The sequence below is a fragment of the Capra hircus genome, chromosome 5 (genome assembly GCF_001704415.2).
Source record: "Capra hircus breed San Clemente chromosome 5, ASM170441v1, whole genome shotgun sequence".
Taxonomy (NCBI): domain Eukaryota; kingdom Metazoa; phylum Chordata; class Mammalia; order Artiodactyla; family Bovidae; genus Capra; species Capra hircus.
The window spans coordinates 106,836,824-106,853,935 of record NC_030812.1 but is presented as its reverse complement, the minus strand read 5'-3'; the positions used below and the strand labels follow the sequence as shown (position 1 = coordinate 106,853,935).

Here is a 17,112-nt window from a genome sequence, read left to right as displayed (position 1 = left end):
CAGGCCCACTTCTGCATCTTTCTATCCTTCTTTTCTCCCCTTTTTCTTCCCCCATCCAGATACTTAATCCTCCCCCATGTGCCAGGCACTGTGTTATACTGCCAGGGCTTGACAGACATACATGTTTCCCGACTGCCCTTGCACTCAGAGTCCACACAAAGATACAATCGTTCATTAATCACATTCAGCAATGTGAAATCATCAATAGATTCATGTAAGGAAGCACACAATTGCACTCATCTCACACGCTAGTAAAGTAATGCTCAAAATTCTCCAAGCCAGGCTTCAGCAATACGTGAACCGTGAACTTCCAGATGTTCAACCTGGTTTTAGAAAAGGCAGAGAAACCAGAGATCAAATTGCCAACATCCGCTGGATCATGGAAAAAGCAAGAGAGTTCCAGAAAAACAACTATTTCTGCGTTATTGACTACACCAAAGCCTTTGACTGTGTGGATCACAAGAAACTGTGGAAAATTCTGAAAGAGATGGGAATACCAGACCACCTGACCTGCCTCTTGAGAAACCTATATGCAGGTCAGGCAGCAACAGTTAGAACTGGACGTGGAACAACAGGCTGGTTCCAAATAAGAACAGGAGTATGTCAAGGCTGTATATTGTCACTCTGCTTATTTAACTTATATGCAGAGTACATCATGAGAAACGCTGGACTGGAAGAAACACAAGCTGGAATCAAGACTGCCGGGAAAAATATCAATAACCTCAGATATGCAGATGACACCACCCTTATGGCAGAAAGTGAAGAGGAACTAAAGAGCCTCTTGATGAGAGTGAAAGAGGAGAGTGAAAAAGCTGGCTTAAAGTTCAACATTCAGAAAACGAAGATCATGGCATCTGGTCCCATCACTTCATGGGAAATAGATGGGGAAACAGTGGAAACAGTGTCAGACTTTATTTTGGGGGCTCCAAAATCACTGCAGATGGTGATTGCAGCCATGAAATTAAAAGACGCTTACTCCTTAGAAGGAAAGTTATGACCAACCTAGATAGCATATTCAAAAGCAGAGACATTACTTTGTCAACAAAGCTCCGTCTAGTCAAGGCTATGGTTTTTCCAGTGGTCATGCATGGGTGTGAGAGTTGGACTGTGAAGAAAGCTGAGCGCCTAAGAATTGATGTTTTTGAACTGTGGTGTTGGAGAAGATTCTTGACAGTCCCTTGGACTGCAAGGACATCCAACCAGTCCATTCTGAAGATCAGCCCTGGGATTTCTTTGGAGGAAATGATGCTGAAGCTGAAACTCCAGTACTTTGGCCACCTCATGCGAAGAGTTGACTCATTGGAAAAGACTCTGATGCTGGGAGGGATTGGGGGCAGGAGGAGAAGGGGACGACAGAGGATGAGATGGCTGGATGGCATCACTGACTTGATGGATGTGAGTCTGAGTGAACTCTGGGAGTTGGTGATGGACAGGGAGGCCTGGCGTGCTGCAATTCATGGGGTCACAAAGAGTCGGACATGACTGAACTGACTGAATTGAAGGAAGCACAGGATGCCATGAGGATAAGCAGCATGAGGCCTTCGTCTGTGCTGTGGGGGACTGAGGGAAAGATCCCCCAAGGAAGTCAAGGAGCTGGTGTGGAGGAAAACAGCACTCCAGCCCCCAGGCCTGGCGTGTTTAGAAGCCCTGGAGTACGAAAGTGCATGTCTATCTGAGAAGATAAAAAAGATGAAAGCAAAGCCCTGAGAACATGGAAAGAAGGGAGGCCATGTGCAGGAGAGGCAGGAAGTGGTCAGACGTAGAAGGATTGAGAAGGCCTCACGAGGGGTTTGGGCTTTTCTCCCCAAAGCAACAAGAAGGTACCAAAGGATGGGACGAAACAGAGGAGCAATAGGATTTAGAGTTAAGATCAGAATGACTAAAACAATGGACTAAGGAATCTAAGCTGAACAGAGAGGGGCTAGGATAAAGTGAAAAAAGACACAGGGGCTCTAAAGACACAGAAAGACAGCTGTCATGGGACCCTGAAAGCTGAGGTGACAGGAAAGTGATCTGAGAGGAAGGGACTGTCACGAGGTGGGTGGAGGTGGTTTACAGTAATAAGGTCAAGGATGTCAGATGTGGGATGAAGAAAGGCCGTGGAGGCAGTGACCTCTCGGGCCAGGAATTGGAGAGGACAGACAGATGGGTTATCCATGTGGGTGCTCAAGTCAGCAAGGCAGGAAAACACTTCACGGAAAAGCTTCATAGCACAGCTGAACAGCCTGAGCCCTGAGGAAGCAGAGGCTCCCATAAGGCTGTGCCAGACAGTGGAAGCAGGAAACAGGACAGCTGAGAGTCCGCCCTCCTACTCCAAGGCGCAGAATAAACATTTACTGATCACCAGAAGGGCTTGCCAGGTGGCTCAGAGGTGAAGAAACCACCTGCCGGCTCAGGAGACGCAGGTGCGATCCCTGGGTCCAGAAGATCCCCTGCAGAAGGACATGGCAACCCACTCCAGCATTCTTGCCTGGAGAGCCCCATGGTCGGAGGAGCCTGGTGGGCTGCTGCCCACAGGGTCGCAAAGCATTAGACACAACTTGGCAACTAAACAATGGCCACGATCACCAGAGGGTTGTCGGGAGATCCCGGGGAAAGGCCAGATTAATAGGCAAAGAAGGTCAAAGCGGTTTCAGAGGTAAAGTGAGAATGTGTCTCAGTGCCAGGGCCCAGGGCCGAGTAGACACTCAGTGAGTATTTGCTGAAGGGGTGAAGGAAGAGACATGAATCTGTAAACTCTGGTGATCTAGTAGGAAACGTAAAAGGGAAAAGAGGAGCTGAAGAGCTAGGTTAAGGCAAGAAAGCCCTGGACAGTGTGGCGGTGATGGAGCAGAGCTCAGATGATCAGGGGCTGAGGGAGGTGGGGTCTGGTAAAATCCAAGATGAGAAGAACAGTAGAGCTAACTCCACCAGGCACTTCAAAATGAACCAGAGGCCACCAAAACAGCAACGTAAAAGTTCTGTTTGTCTAGTTTCCATTTAAATGCACATGACTTATATGATAACATTATAACTTCCTATTCTGTTTATTGAAAATAAGATATAAGTGATTCTTGAGGTGACCTAATGGTAACAAAGAGCACTGAATTAAGCAGTATGTTATCTGGGAACTGTCAGATACCACTGCTGTCTGTTAGCCTCCTGACACTATGAGGAACCCAAACCTTAGCAAAAGTCGCAAAGAAGAAACTGTAGAAACTACTGCTTGGCTCGGGGAAGTCTCTCGATTTCTTGCATTTTGATGCACTGCTGGATTTCTCCAACAGTGCCAAATACAATCAGCAAATGATGAGATTCCCCTGGTGGTTCACTGGCTTAGACTCTATGCTCCCAATGCAGTAAACCCAGGTTTGATCCTTGGCCAGAGGGCTAGAGCTCACATGTCCCAACTATAATCTGGTGCAGTGACATGTGTTAAAAATATATATATATTTTTAAAAAATCAACAAATGACACTTTAAATAATTAATGTGCTCCCATGGGTGAGAAATGTACAAAAAAAAGTTTTCTTTAATGTCCTTCAAAATAGGCTTCACATTCCCCTAGGATGCTCCATAATGTCTGATGCTGCATGGGGCTCCCGAACACGCGTACAGTTAAGGCCAACTCGCCGAGGAGCTGGATTCACGTTGACTGGCTGTGCCCCTCCGCTGGCGGCTACCTTTACGTTTCTGGAAATAGCATGCTGTGGCTGACACATCTTCAACTGGAGATAAATTTGAAAAGACTGGAAACACAATAACGTGAGAGAAATGCTTCTTTTTCAAGCCGTCTCAATTTTAGCAGAGGGTGCTATAATAAGTACTATATTAAGTACTATATTAAATACTCATTACTCCACTATGGAGCCTGAAAACTCAGACATCAATAAAATGTGGGTGCATGCTATCAAAGCGAAGTGACAACGGCCCCCTGCTGGGAGAACTTCCATCACGTGAGTCACAGAGGCTGGAAAGAGGCTGTGCAGGGGCCAATGTTTATCTCACGATCAATTCTATTTAGGTGATTTCCTGGTAACACAACACCAAAACTAAGAGTTCAAAATCGGAAGTAAGCACTGAAAACTATTTTTTTTTTTTTTTGCGGAGACCATTACTTGATTAATTTCTGCTATCAACTGCTTATTTTAGCCACAAATAGCTTGTACCAGAATCAAGTAAAATATAAAGTTACTAATTTCCTGGGTCCACATAAACTGCATGGCTCCCCTTCTACACCTGTGAGAAAGGAGGCTAGAAATAATCTAGATGACATTACATTTTCTTTACCTTTTCTGCACCTGGGAGAGTTAACTCAGGAAAAGAAACACAAAAAGAAGCAGGACAAGACTTCTCCTTGAACTTCGAGCTCTGGTAAGTTCTCTCCTGAAAAAAAATTTTTCTGTGCATTCCTGGAAAGTCAAAGTGAAAACGTCAGTCGCTCAGGCGAGTCGGACTCTTTGTGACCCCATGGACTGTAGCCCGCCAGGATCCTCTGGTAAGGATACTGGAGTGGGGAGAGCCATTCCCTTCTCCAAGGGCTCTTTCCGACCCAGGGATTGAACCCGGGTCCTCTGTGTAAGGATACTGTGGTAAGGATACTGTAGCCCGCCAGTATCCTCAGGTAAGGATACTGGAGTGGGGAGAGCCATTCCCTTCTCCAAGGGCTCTTTCCGACCCAGGGATTGAACCCGGGTCTCCTGTGTTGCAAGTGGATACTTTACCACTTGAGCCACCAGGGAATAGATACAGAACATACCAGGATACAGAAGACACTAGGAGGGCTGTGCAAGCTGTCTAGGTTTTGGGGAAGACATTTCCTTAAAGTTAGTTGGCTACACATATGTATCAGCTCAGTTCAGTTCAGTTCAGTTGCTCAGTCGTGTCTGACTCTTTGTGACCCAATGAATCACAGCATGCCAGGCCTCCCTGTCCATCACCAACTCCCAGAATTCACTCAGACTCACGTCGATCGAGTCAGTGATGCCATCCAGCCATCTCATCCTCTGTCATTCCCTTCTCCTCCTGCCCCCAATCTCTCCCAGCATCAGAGTCTTTTCCAATGAGTCAACTCTTCGCATGAGGTGGCCAAAGTACTGGAGTTTGAGCTTCAGCATCATTCCTTCCAAAGAAATCCCAGGGCTGATCTGGAATGGGTGAATTTAACTCAGATGACCATTATATCTACTACTGTGAGCAGAAATCCCTTAGAAGAAATGGAGTAGCCATCATAGTCAACAAAAGAGTCCGAAATGCAGTACTTGGATGCAATCTCAAAAATGACAGAATGATCTCTGTTCGTTTCCAAGGCAAATCATTCAATATCACGGTGATCCAAGCCTATGCCCCAACCAGTAACGCTGAAGAAGCTGAAGTTGAACGGGTGCTATGAAGACCTACAAGACCTTTTAGAACTAACACCCAAAAAAGATGTCCTTTTCATTATAGGGGACTGGAATGCAAAAGTAGGAAGTTAAGAAACACCTGAAGTAACAGCCAAACTTGGCCTTGGAATATGGAATGAAGCAGGAAAAGACTAATAGAGTTTTGCAGAATCTAGAAAAACGATACTGATGAACCTATCTGCAGGGCAGGAAGAGAGACACAGACATAGAGAACGGACTTGCAGACCCAGCAGGGGAAGGGGAGGATGGGACGAACTGGGAGAGCAGCACTGACATACAGACACTCCCGTGTGTAAACAGACAGCTACTGGGAAGCTGCCGTGCAGCACACGGAGCTCAGCTCGGTGCTCTGTGCTGACGTAGAGGGGTGGGATGAGGAGTGGGTGGGAGGCTCAAGAGGGAGGGCATCTATGCATATGCATAGCTGATTCACTTTGCTGTACAGCAGAAACTAACACATTGTAAAGCAATTATCCTGAAATTAAAAATAAGTTTTAAAATTTATATGGTCACTTCACAGGGAGAAAACCTTAATGCAACTTTATTACAGAAAACAGCAGTCCTCTTCCTAGCATGAAGTCAGAGCATTTAAGGCTAGAGACCCCACCTCTAAGGTCAAATGCACAATCTGCATGAAACGGTTTCAGACTGTTTCCTTAAGTTTTCACCAACAAAAACAAAAGCTTATTGACATTTTAACTGGAAATTTTAATCCCTATCATTTGTACTGCTAAAAAAAAAAAAAAATCAAACAGCTACCTAGAAGTAAAAAATGCTACTTCATTAATTAGAGATACATGTTGTGGAGAAAACATGATTTCAATATAACCCTTGAAAAAATGGTTACAAAGAAAATACTGGCAAAAGACAGTTATTTGTCTGTATAAAAAGCTTATTATTAGCTAAAGGAGAAAAGTAAAAGTGTGGGACTTAATGTCTGGCAACCCAGGGACACAAAGAGGGAACTCACACGTGAGCATGCACACACTCATACACACTATACAGGATTGTTCTGGTCTGGCCATAATAAATGAGGCTCAACATCTGTGTCCTGCCTTTACAGAAAACCAGAACACCTGTGGGGGTGATAGGCGACTCCACACAGGTGAGAGCACAGAGGCCTAGAGGCACTAGGGGCCTCGCCCTCCATCACAGCTAATAAACAGAAGACGGCACAGCACCCACGTCACCTGATTCTGGCACCTTCACTCACTCAAGAGGGTGGAGGCCATAGGAAGAGACCTGTGAGCACCGAGGCAGAGCTTGGGCCACGCCACACACACACACGAGAACTCTCTGCTGTGCAAGACCAGCCCCGCTGTGCGGATTTCTCTAGGAAAATAGGTTTCATTAAAAACATCCAGGGAGGCGCAGACAAGGGGAACATAAACTGCATATAAACACCAGCGGGAAGCCATCTGGCTCCTACGACTGTACCTTTGTCTGCATTTTGGATGACTGCCTCTGTCGTCAATAACTCAGTTTATCAGACTGCTCAGGAGAGTCCAGGGTAAGGGCCAAACACCCGAGAACGCAGTACGAGCAAACAGATCTGTCACAGACCTGCCAGGAAGATTCCATAAGCGCCTCCCAGTACAGCAGCAGTCACATGTGGTGGATACAAGCTTAAAAACTGCTGGCTTGGAAATCCAGTATCTACAGACTGCGGCCCTCAACTCTGGGCTCAACGTGAGGCGTGCCAAAGTTTTATTCCTTCTCCACTGCAGTCACTATTTTTGTTTAACTTCTGAAAATGCAGATGTGGTCTTTTTGTTGAATAAAAAGAAAAAAAAAGCAAGCTGAAATTCAGAAACAGGTATTTCCTGAAGTTCCAGGATAATATAAGCATGCACTATTTTATCAGAAAGTTTCTAAAAGGAAGACAGGAACAGAGAAAGACAAACGGAAGTTGTCTTTTAAAAACTTACTGCACGAATTAAAGTGATTCTTAATTTCTTTTTAAGAATTACTTTACAAATTACTGATGACTATAGGGATTTTTGGGGGGGGGGGATCATAACCATCACATGTGGTTATTTCCTGGGGGCTTACAGTTTTCCTTTCTAATTTCTTTAGCTGTTGTCTACTGACCCCATCTGGCAAAACTAGAGAGGAAGTTATACTGGCCCAAGCTTCTGGCAAGTCTAAATTATTCATTTTATGTAGGAAGAAACTAAGAAAACAGAAGCTCAGGGTGGAGGAATCTGAGGGTTTCTTAGTTTAACCCTTCTACAATACATATGGTAAGAGGGGAACCCTGTAAATAACAAAAGGTCACAGCATTCTATTAATAACTGGAAGACTTCACCTTGCTCCCTTTTCCTTGTTATCATAAAGATGCTTGTTAGGATTCTGATCTGCTATTACAAGTTTTATTAAAACTGAGATCTCTGCTTGCTTGCTTGTTCAAAAATGATAAAAAGATTATTTCAAAAGTGTATCCAGCATAAATGGATAGGAGTTTAAATAGAACAAACTTAAGTTTTTAAGTACAGAGTTAGTAAATATAGAGAAATGTCAGTTTAAACCATGCAAATCAGCCTTGAGATCATAAGTTGGTTATTGCTGTCTCTCATCCTTACTATCAACATTCAGAACTAGTTTCTAACTAAAAGGGGATAAAAAATTACAAGGAGAGACTGAAGGACAGTTTTTAAAACACACCGAGAGTTTCATTTTAATTTACATCTGACTTATTCTGCATTTGTGAAGGTGACTACAGCATTCAAACAGTTTTAACTCTTTTTTTGAATGTTCGCTGTCTGAGACACTTGAGTCTTTAGACTTGCTGTTATTTGAACATATTTGGGTGATTTCCACTAATAAGTGGACTGAAATGCAGAATAATACTGGGTTGCCATCACTGCAGACTGTATCATTCCTTCAACTTAACACGCATTTCATACATCTCTCGAAGATCAAAAGGAGAAGTCTAAACACAGAGATTTCTGCTACGGCTAGGCACGGCCGTTTAACTGCTTATTTCAACCAGCCAGAGATGGCAGGACCCTCCTTTGAAGTGGCAGCACTGGTGGCCTTTGAAGTCCCCTGTCAACTGCAGAGAGGCTCTGGTGGGGCTTGTCTTGTAGCCAGCTGTCACCGTGAAGGCAGACGTGACGTATTTCCAGCAGTCTCACTTCAGTCTGTCAAGTGCCTCATTTCATAACCAGTCACCGTAACAAAGGAGACCCGAACTCTGACACCAGAGCAACCTTCTACAATGAGACTTACTAGGTGCATCTTGAAGGAGCCTAATTTAAATACTGGAATGATTACACACGGCGAAGAGATCATGGTTGCGAATTTAACTGTCACATCTCCTCAGACCCTTGAACGTTAAACACGTAGCTTCCATATGTTTATCAATAAAATGTTGCATGACAACAGCATCTTCAATCTTTGCACTGATGAAAAATGATGACGTCTGCAGAAACCAGTGAACTGCTTTAAAAGCACAGTTTACGTTGCCAACAACCAAACTTTCTTACGTTGTTGTTGTTCAGCTGCTCAGTTGTGTCTGACTCTTTGCAGCACGCCAGGCTTCCCTGTCCTTCACTTCACAAACCCCTATCCTGGAGTTTGTTCAAACTCATGTCTATTGCGTCGGTGATGCTATCTATCTGTCTCATCCTCTGCTGCTCCCTTCTCCTTTTGCCTTCAATCTTTCCCAGCATCAGTCTTCCAATGAGTAGGCTCTTCCCATGAGGTGGCCAAAGCATTGGAGCTTCAGCATCAGTCCTTCCAATGAGTAATCAGGGTTGATCTCCTTTAGGACAGACTGTCCTTGCTGTCCAAGGGGCTCTCAAGAGTCTTCTCCAGCACCACAGTTTGAAAGCATCAATTCATATAACATCTCCTATTTCCCCGTTATTTCACAGCATACGTTTCTAGTCATTTACTAAAGCTGTCCAAGCTATCTTCAAGAGGAAAACTTGAAAGTAAATTAGAAAATTATGCACAGACTATGCTCCTGCACTGACCTAAGACATGCTCTCAGAGAATGAAGAAGCCGGTGGCCAGAATGATGACCACATGGCGTGCCTTTTAGTAGGCTGTGGCAGCCTCAGCTGATGCAGAGGCTAAAAATTCCAGGCCAGGTGAGGGGAGGGGAGAAGGATTTCCTCAAGCGACAAGGATGAAAACTTGTATGAAGCATACATATAAAAATGGTTACTTAAACATGTCATCACTATTGCTGGATCAACCAGGTAGGGTCTAAGGATTCTAGACTTCTTTGAGGCCTTGGACTGGTGGGACCAGCCCTCCCTATGGGGCTGTCAAGGGCCATGGTGGAGACAAGAGAAGTGTCAAGGATGCTGAGATCTACTGACTGCCTGTCTCTAAGTGCTGTGTACACACAGCCGCTCCTCACATGGCACGTGCACCGCGTTATGCCAGCACCTCCCCAGCACTAAGTACACACCTTCTCTGACCGCTCAAGGAGCTGATGCAAAGCAACTCGCCTGAGGTCACAACCTGTAAGTGGTGGATCTGTAATTTCAGCCAAGGCGTCTGGCTCGAGAGCCCACGTCTTAGCCACCAGGCACGACGGTTTCCCTGCAGCTCTGAAGGGGCCTCTGAACCAGAGTCACAGCACAGTCTCAGCACCTGAGCCGTCACTCCTGCCTTTCCCGGACTCGACTCCCCTCCCACCAACAGCGCCCAAGTTCTGTAGGATAAGAGCACTTTCTCAGATGAGAAGAAAAAGCCTGAGGGAAAGACTGGTTGGAGGGTGAGAAATCAAAGAGCTCTGAATTTGGATGGCTTCCGATTGAGATGGCAGTGAAATACTGGAGTAAAGATACACAGCCGATATGAAGGAGACTTCGCTTGCATCTCAGATGAGAGAACCGGGCTGAAAAGACAAACCTGATGGGGTCACAATTCTACTACCATATAATACAGCTAACATTCTTCAGCAAAGCCTGAAGAATAACCTAGAATGGATAAATAAACAAAACCTCTTCTTTGCCTGACACTAGATAAGACTGAGTGCGTGCATAAGCCACCTCCTCCAGGAAGCCTTTTGTGGATCTCTCTGCACTGGATTACATGCTGCCCTTCCACTTCTAGTTTTTTTTTTAAGTGAAAGTGGGTTTATTTAGAAAGACACACACATTTCATGGGCACAATGCTGTCCCTCTCAGAAGGTGAGAGTGGCCCTTCCTCTTCTACTTGTAAAGCCCTCTATTCAGATCCTGACCAGTGGCACTTAGCAATCTGAACCATGATTAAAGACAAGTTCATTCTCCAGTAGTTCCCAGTAAACATGGACTTCCTGAGGCACAGGCTGTATCCCATACCTTCTTGTTTTCAATGCTCAGTATCTGGAAAAATATATGGTATTCAATAGATGCTTATGGAAAAGGCAGCATAAGTGAAAGTATTTTATTTTCTGAGCATGACCATCGATTTATAAATGAGGAAAATATAATTTGCTCTAAATACTCAGATCAGTACAGGATTAGGTTTATAGAACCAGATTACAAGCTACCCGTTTTGGCAGCAGCTGAAGGTAAGAAGGCAATGGGAAGGCTGGGGAGTCCAGTCACAGGCTCATTGCCATGCCGTCTTCTCCAGGCTGCCCAGCTACCAGTCCTGCTTCATGGCGCTACCTGGTCCGTGTGAAACAGTACTCGCCCCATCACGGCAATAACTGCTATGGAACTGACTGGGTAGACTCACAGCCGTAGGGGATTTAATAAATCCTTAAGAATAAAAACTCTGATGCTGGGAGGGATTGGGGGCAGGAGGAGAAGGGGACAACAGAGGATGAGATGGCTGGATGGCATCACCGACTCGATGGACATGAGTCTGAGTGAATTCCGGGTGTTGGTGATGGACAGGGAGACCTGGCGTGCTGCGATTAATGGGGTCACAAAGAGTCGGACACGACTGAGCGACTGAAGTGAACTCAAGAATAAAAACAGGACACCTGGCAGCAGCCACTGTGCAGACCCCACCCGCCTGCATCCAGCGTCCACTTCCTCTGCAATCACACCTGACAAACCAGAGCGAGGAAGACAGAACCGCAGAGAAAAATTTACTGCCTTCAGAAGTGACAATCGAGCAGGAGAAGCAAGTAGGCGAGCTGTAATGAGGCAGCTGTGCTGCCCATATGCACCAGGACAACACAAAACGAAGCTGCATCACGTTTAAGTGACTGTGCTGCCCATTTTCACACCGAAGAACCAAAAACTACTGGCAAGGAGGTGCACCTGCCTCTCCCTTCTGCCGGCCTGGCTGACTGGGAAGGGAGAGGACTTGCAAGCTGAAGGGAGCACCTCAAGGGACGACAAGGGGACCCGGAGTGGAGGCGACACTGGTCCAAGGTGTCCTACAGGCTATGAAACGCACTACAGTCAGGTGTCACTTTTTTGTTCAAATAATTTTTAAAATCTGCACAATTTTAATATGCAAATAAATTTTTTAAAAAAAATCCGTGTTAAAAATAAAAAAGATATCTAGCAAACCATTGGTAAAACCTCATTATCTTCTAGCTCAAGAATTTACACTTAACATACATGCCAAACATATATGCTGAACAATGGCAAAATGGCAATTTGAAAAAAAAAAAGTATTACTATTAAAAATGAGCTCTGAAAGTAAAATAGGTAGTACTGACATATATACCCTACCATGTGTCAAACAGATGGCTAGAGAAAAGCTGTTACATAGCACAGGAAGCTCCGCTTGGTGCTCTGTGATGACCGAGAGGGGATGGGATGGGATGGGGGGTGTCCAAGAGGATAGGTGTATACATATAGCCAAGTCACGTGGCTGTACAGCAGCAAACTGTATTGCGGTATATCACAACATTATAAAGCAATTATACTCCAAAAAAAAAAAAAGGGATTTAAAAAAAAGTAGAACTCAGAACTCACGCACATGTTAGTCATATTGAGAGCAGATATTTTCATTGCTCAAAATATTAAAAAATATACTTTAGGAACAGATATAAACCCAACTTACTGAGTGACAAGGAAAAAGTCTTGCTATTTTAGAGGCATTCTTTAACATTTAGTTAGCAATGTGCCCTTTCAGAAAATAAATTTACTCTGGAAGAATACCAGCAAAGATATTTACAACATTCAAGTGCTAAAAAACAAAAACAAAACCATGTCCAAAATTTTAACTTCACAGCAACATTGCTGAAGGTAGACGTTGCTTCTACCCCTGGCAACTCTGAAACTGGTTTACAAGAGAGCAATATTTTACTCTGTGTTCGTACAGACTCTTGAATTGAACAAAACACGAAACCTGCCGCAAGTTGAGCAGGGTGAAGTTTCAGAAGAAGAAAATCACGTGGAAAAGAACAAAGCGAAGGTGAGAGGACCCCCTGGGTTCCCCCCTCAGGATGACTGAGTCCCTTCATCCTCTCCATCTGCTGACATAGGTGAGGGGAGGGCTTCCTTCCCTGGATCATCGCCCCACCTCCCTAAGTGTGGGGCGTGGTCTCCACGTAGGGCAGCAAGGAGCAGGAACACGGGTAAGTAAGGGGTCCTGGAAGAACACAGGGAAGGCGGAAGGATCATCTTCCTTTGATGGGTTTCCTCTGCTCGCGCTTTAAAAGGTTCTGTATTTTAATGAGAGACGGTTCCCAATTTCCCATTGCTCCTTGAGAAGTTCAAGATGCACAGACCCTCCTTCTATCAGGAGGGGCATTTCTTCTCAGAGGCTAAATCGAGGCAAGAGACAGAGATGCTGGACCTGAGGACGATAGTGAGCACTGCGGCTGGCCAAAAAGTTTGTTCTGTCAGGGAATACGTTCTTTAATACCGTTCTTGGTGAAAATGAAACACAGGCCTTTTATTTGTACTTAAAACCAAATTAACTTTTTGGCCAACCCAATAGAATGTCCTTAGCCAAAAAAGCCATTTTAAGATATTTCAAACAAATACCTGTAGATTACTTTGGTGCATACAATTAATACATTCAAGCAAATTAACAGTAGGATTAGAAGACAGACCAAAAAAACAAACAAACAAACAAACAAACAAAACAGGGACAGATGATAAAAGCTGGAGAGGACAGTGGAGGAGGGTTATGTGGCCCCAGAAGAACAGACATAAAAGCGGTGTCTTCATACCTTAAAGCACTTAAAGCCCAAACGACGGGCCTCATGCAGAATTTCACTCAACAGCTTCAGACAGGCAGTGAGAAGCAGAATGGTGGGAAGAAGGTAAACAAGAAAGAGAGAGAGAAAAAGGCATGCAAGTAAAAGCAAATTATTTACAACCACTTCAAAAGGTATTTCCAGTTTCTTACAAAGCTCAGTCTAGGTTTCCCTACAATCTAGCAATCACACCTCCAGGTATTTACTGAGGTGGGTTGAAAACTGATGTCCATACAGAAACCACGGATGTTTACTGCAGCTTTATTCACAATTGGCAGAACACTGGAAGCAACCAAGGTGTTATTCAACAGGCGAAGGAATAAGAAAACTGTGACACATCCATGAGGCGGAATATATCCAGAGAAAAAACAAAATACGCTCTCAGGCCACAAGAAGACGTGGGATAACTTTCAATGCAGAGGCTGAAGGAAAGAATCCAGTCAGGAAAGGCTATAGGAAAAAGATTAGGGGGCGGGGAGGTGGGGAGAGATGAAGAGGCAGGGGTAGTGGGACATGAAGAGGAGGAGCGTGGGGAATTTTTAGGGACTAAATCTACTCTCTAGGATCCTGTCATGATAGATACATGCCATTAAGGACTCAGTAAAACCTGGAACATGCATAACACAGACAGTGATCCAAGATGTAACCTATGGACTAGTTAATAAAGTATCAACACTGGCCCATCAGTTTTAACAACTGCATCACATCAATACAAGATGTTAACAGAAATGGAAACTGAGGTTTAGGAAGGTGGATGTGGAAACTATGTAGGTTGCTCAACTTCTCTCTAAACTAAAAAAACTGATCTAATTATCAACCAGCCCCAGAAAGCAAATTACAAGCAGCTCACACAGTAGCCTAAAAAAGAACATGTAGCAGTGGTCTTTATACGTGATTTATTACTAATCGCCAACATTTCTACATGATCTTTGGTAGAAAAGTTGTTGTTTAGTCACTAAGTTATGTTTGACCCTTGCAACCCCAGGGACTGTAACCTGCCAGGCTTCTCTGTCCATGGGATTTCCCAGGCATGAATACTAGAGTGGGTTGCCATTTCTTTCTCCTGGGGATCTTCCCGGCCCAGAGATAGAACCCACATCTCCTGCACTGCAGGCGGATTCTTTATCATCTGAGCCCCCAAGGGAAGCCCCCTGGTATGGAAGAAAGAAAAAGTGAAAGTGAAGTCGCTCAGTTCTGTCTGACTCTTTGCGACCCCGTGGACTGTAGCCTACCAGGCTCCTCTGTCCATGGGATTCTCCAGGCAAGAATACTGGAGTGGGGTGCCATTTCCTTCTCCAGGGGATTTTCCTGACCCAGGGATTGAACCCAGGTCTCCTGCATTGCAGGCGGACACTCTAACCTCTGAGCCTCCAGGGAAGCCCAGAGTATGGAAGACTTGTCACTAAATAATGATCCCAAAGCAGAAAAAAAATCCTGACAGAAAAACAACAACAAACCAGGGGTGGGGGGAATATTCTGAAAAGAAAAGGGAAGAATGTAAAAAAGGTAATCCCAAGAAAATCCCTCCTTGCCCTGGGACAATGGCTGACACCACCCTGTTCTCTGAGGCTCTCCACTACGCCAGGATCTGTTTAATAGTACATTAATACTCAAATAGAAAGTGGACCACGGCATTTATCTAAGAATAGGGCGCTAAAAGAAACTCATTCCGGAAAGACTGATTTTCCGTCAACTCTGCTAATAAATGTCAGTCTTTCTACACTTGACACTGGAGAAGCCACAGGCCTACGTCTAACGTATGAGGGGATTGCCTGGTGGACGCCATGACATGTCTGCTTTGCAAGGCACCCTTCTTCCCGGCTACGAGCTACCCTAGTTCATAAAGAGCCATGGTGGTCTGAGCAGAGGGCTGCCCGCAAGAGTCATGTTACCCTCTCAGTGAACACTGTTCACCTGGTTTAGCGCTTATGCTTCTCCAACAAAGAGATGGAAACAACACTGAGAAAACTGCGGTGAGAGCCTTCACTTGTTAAAACTACTTCTTCCTCTCACACCTCCCACCTTTATTGTGCCTAATAAAAAGTTTAATGCAAGGGTATGAGGCTCTAAAAAGATGTATAAAAACAGAGAAAACAGACAGCGGCAGAATTCTTCACCAAGTCACCTCGAGGTGGAGACACAATGATCTGGGACTCTAGGTGTCGTGACACCAATGTCCCTCACACCTGTCATCAACCTCAACTTGTCACAACTTTTAACTGCTCCTGTGTTCAAGACAGACTACAAAAGAAATGTCCTGCTCTTTGAATCATGTCTGACTCAGAAATGTGTATGTGTTCCCATCCCATTTAAAAGCAGAGTTGTGCTTAGTCTGGTAACAAACAGGCAAATTCCATTTCATCTCATCAGAAGTATGTGTCAGCGTACACAATCAATATACACAAGTCAGCCCCAGACACTTAGAGCAGAGACCTCTGCATGAACATGAATCAATTCTTTCATGACTATATTTCATGACTTATTTAAGTCTGAATACTTACACTCGATGATGCGTATTTGGAAGCCTGCAAACACAGGTTATGCACAGCTCACCTAGACTACACTGGTTGGGCTTTACCTTTCCTTCACCCAGCAGCACGGCCTGTAACTGCACAAAACTGCAGACCTGTTTCTCAGCACTGGTCCTGGCTGACTCCTCCTGCGCCAGCACCATCTCTCGCTCTGCGGTTATCTGCACACTCTCTCTTAGGGCTTCTTCCAGCTCTTCAATCCTGTCATCCTTCTTACGGAGACTGTCCTGGAAAACGATGGAAGACTCGGTGAAGGAGGCTAATTGGTTAACCCAAAGAGAGCCTATTTATCAAGAAAAGGGCTATCTGCTGATAAAATGTTCTTCTCTTCAGACGTACATCTAGGGCAGAAAGATGTGGGCACAAAAGAGAATAAGACAGGGGAAGAAAGAGTAAAGAAGCTCAAGAAGTATATTGTTACTGAGAGCAAAGCGTCAAGTGAATTAAGCAAGAGAAATCTGTGATAGACTTTCTCCATTAACAGAGAGAAGAAAATTGTGTTAGGCAGACAGGTAGCTAGGGCTTGATTAGGTAAAAACACAAAGCTGTTTTTGAACTACACTCTAAACTGGGCTCAAGGCCAGCTTTGATGAAGCGGTGTTCTTTGGAAGGAATGATGCTAAAGCTGAAACTCCAGTACTTTGGCCACCTCATGCAAAGAGCTGACTCATTGGAAAAGACTCTGATGCTGGGAGGGATTGGGGGCAGGAGGAGAAGGGGAAGACAGAGGATGAAATGGCTGGATGGCATCACCGACTCGATGGACGTGAGTCTGAGTGAACTCCGGGAGATGGTGATGAACAGGGAGGCCTGGCGTGCTGTAATTCATGGGGTCGCAAAGAGCTGGACATGACTGAGTGACTGAACTGAAGTAATAAGACTCAATAGCAAAACATTCTCTTTCCCTCTGAAGTTAAGCCTAGGTGAAAAAGTTAAGCAAACAGCATGATCAATCAGATTATATTCTACATACATACTGTTGGCAAACTAATTTTTAAAAGAAATGAAAAGGAAGATTTTTTCTCTAATGAATTAAATAGAGCAAAGATTTTTCTCAATCTCATACAAGAAAACTACAAATG

General features: G+C 44.6%; 1 protein-coding gene across 13 annotated transcripts in view; it reads right to left on the bottom strand.

Annotated features, from left to right (window-relative positions):
- The window catches only part of ERC1 (ELKS/RAB6-interacting/CAST family member 1), a 271,289-nt gene that overhangs the window by 123,035 nt on the left and 131,142 nt on the right, over positions 1-17,112 (bottom strand). For 9 of the 13 annotated variants that reach the window (XM_018048683.1, XM_018048681.1, XM_018048674.1 and 6 more), the window contains one exon: positions 16,126-16,257. The exons of the other annotated variants lie outside the window; for them this stretch is intronic. In XM_018048683.1, coding sequence (XP_017904172.1) covers positions 16,126-16,257 — 132 coding nt within the window. The remainder of the gene's footprint in view (positions 1-16,125; positions 16,258-17,112) is intronic. 13 annotated transcript variants of the gene reach the window in all.